This window comes from Crinia signifera, chromosome 4 (genome assembly GCF_055691185.1).
Source record: "Crinia signifera chromosome 4, ASM5569118v1, whole genome shotgun sequence".
Lineage (NCBI taxonomy): Eukaryota > Metazoa > Chordata > Amphibia > Anura > Myobatrachidae > Crinia > Crinia signifera.
This window is the reverse complement of record NC_139220.1, coordinates 334,444,900-334,446,411: the sequence shown is the minus strand read 5'-3', so window position 1 is coordinate 334,446,411 and position 1,512 is coordinate 334,444,900. Positions and strand designations below refer to the sequence as shown.

The following is a 1,512-nucleotide window of genomic DNA, read 5'->3' as shown; positions in this document are numbered from 1 at the left end:
ACTTTTATGTGTATGTATGTATGTTAATAAAACATATATAGAATTATTTTGCACCATACAATGTATTTGTTCACTCTTTAGACATGATTGTCTTGATAAAATTACTGAGATAGTCCTGAAACATTGACTTTGCTATGCAGTGCACTTAAGGACATGCCACCTTTTGGGTGGCCTCCCCTTTTTGGAGCCGAGGTGGGCCTATGTACTTTAAATGCCAGGGCCTATTTTCAGTCCTAGTCCGGCCCTGCCCAGTGCTACAGATGACAAAGAAAAAGATGACATTACTTTGCTCTTTTCACTGAGAAGGAGTCAGCATTGTGGTGTCACTACTTGGCAAGTGTCTACATATGTTTGTGCACTGCTTGTATGATGCCTCTTTTTACCTCTTGGTTCCTCAGGCTGTATATCAGTGGATTGAGCATTGGTGTCACCACTGAGTAAAAAACAGCAGCCATCTTGTGTTGGTTCTCAATGACATTGGATGGAGAGCGTAAGTAAGTGAAGAAGACTGACACATAGAAGATGAAGGCACAGGTGAGATGTGAAGAACATGTACTGAAAGCTTTCTGTCTACCCTCAGCGGACTTCATCCGTAGAATGGAAGAAATGATTAACGTGTATGAGATAAGAATGATCACGAATGAACCTTGGGCACAGGACACTACAGAAAGCACAGTTATCATCTGACAGATGTTAGTGTCCGAGCAGGACAGCTTGACCAGTGGTGGGACGTCACAGTAGAAGTGGTCTATAAGGTTTGACCCACAGAACTGAAGACGGAATATACAGATGGTCTGCATGGATGACTGCAAGAAGCCAATGAAGAATGAAAGGACAACCAGCCCAAAACATTTGTTCTTGGTCATTATAGAGATATAATGAAGAGGGTGGCTGATGGCAACATACCGGTCATACGCCATGGTTGCAAGAAGTGAAACCTCAGTACCTGCCAGTCCAGCAAATAAAAAGAATTGAAGGGCACACTCAGCAAATGAGATGGCCTTTCTCTTGGAAATAAGATCGGAGAGCATTCTAGGAGTAATAACTGAAGAGTAGAGTAAGTCCACCAGTGAGAGATAGCTCAGGAAGAAGTACATCGGAGTATGGAGGTTAGGTGAGATGTGGACAATGACCATCATGCCGATATTTCCTACCACACTCACTATGTAGACATGTAAGAATACTATAAAAAGAAATGGGGAAAGCTTCCCGTTGTCAGTGAGTCCAGAAAACACAAACACTCTCACTTGGGTCTTGTTTATGACGTCCATTTATTCTCTTTGTAGTGATGAAATTAAAATTGGTTTCAAACATCACAATTCTTGAGATAAAAGCATGTTTTAAAATTGGTTCTACTAAAGCAGCAATTGGTAGAAGATCACTGCTGTAATCCTTAGAAATTAAGAAATTGTAAAAAACATTTGGATCAAGCAAATTTAAATAAAACAATGACGGAACTTTGAGACTATTTAAGGTGTTCTAGAAAGAATAATTATTCCCTTATATGTAACT

The 1,512-nt window shown here is 40.1% G+C and overlaps 1 protein-coding gene across 1 annotated transcript; it reads right to left on the bottom strand.

Moving 5' to 3' along the window:
• Positions 1 to 341: 341 nt before the first annotated feature.
• LOC146072885 (olfactory receptor 5AP2-like) lies at positions 342 to 1,271 on the bottom strand. The gene has a single exon (XM_083180066.1). The coding sequence runs from the start codon at positions 1,269 to 1,271 to the stop codon at positions 342 to 344; it is 930 nt and encodes a 309-aa protein (XP_083036192.1).
• Positions 1,272 to 1,512: the final 241 nt, after the last annotated feature.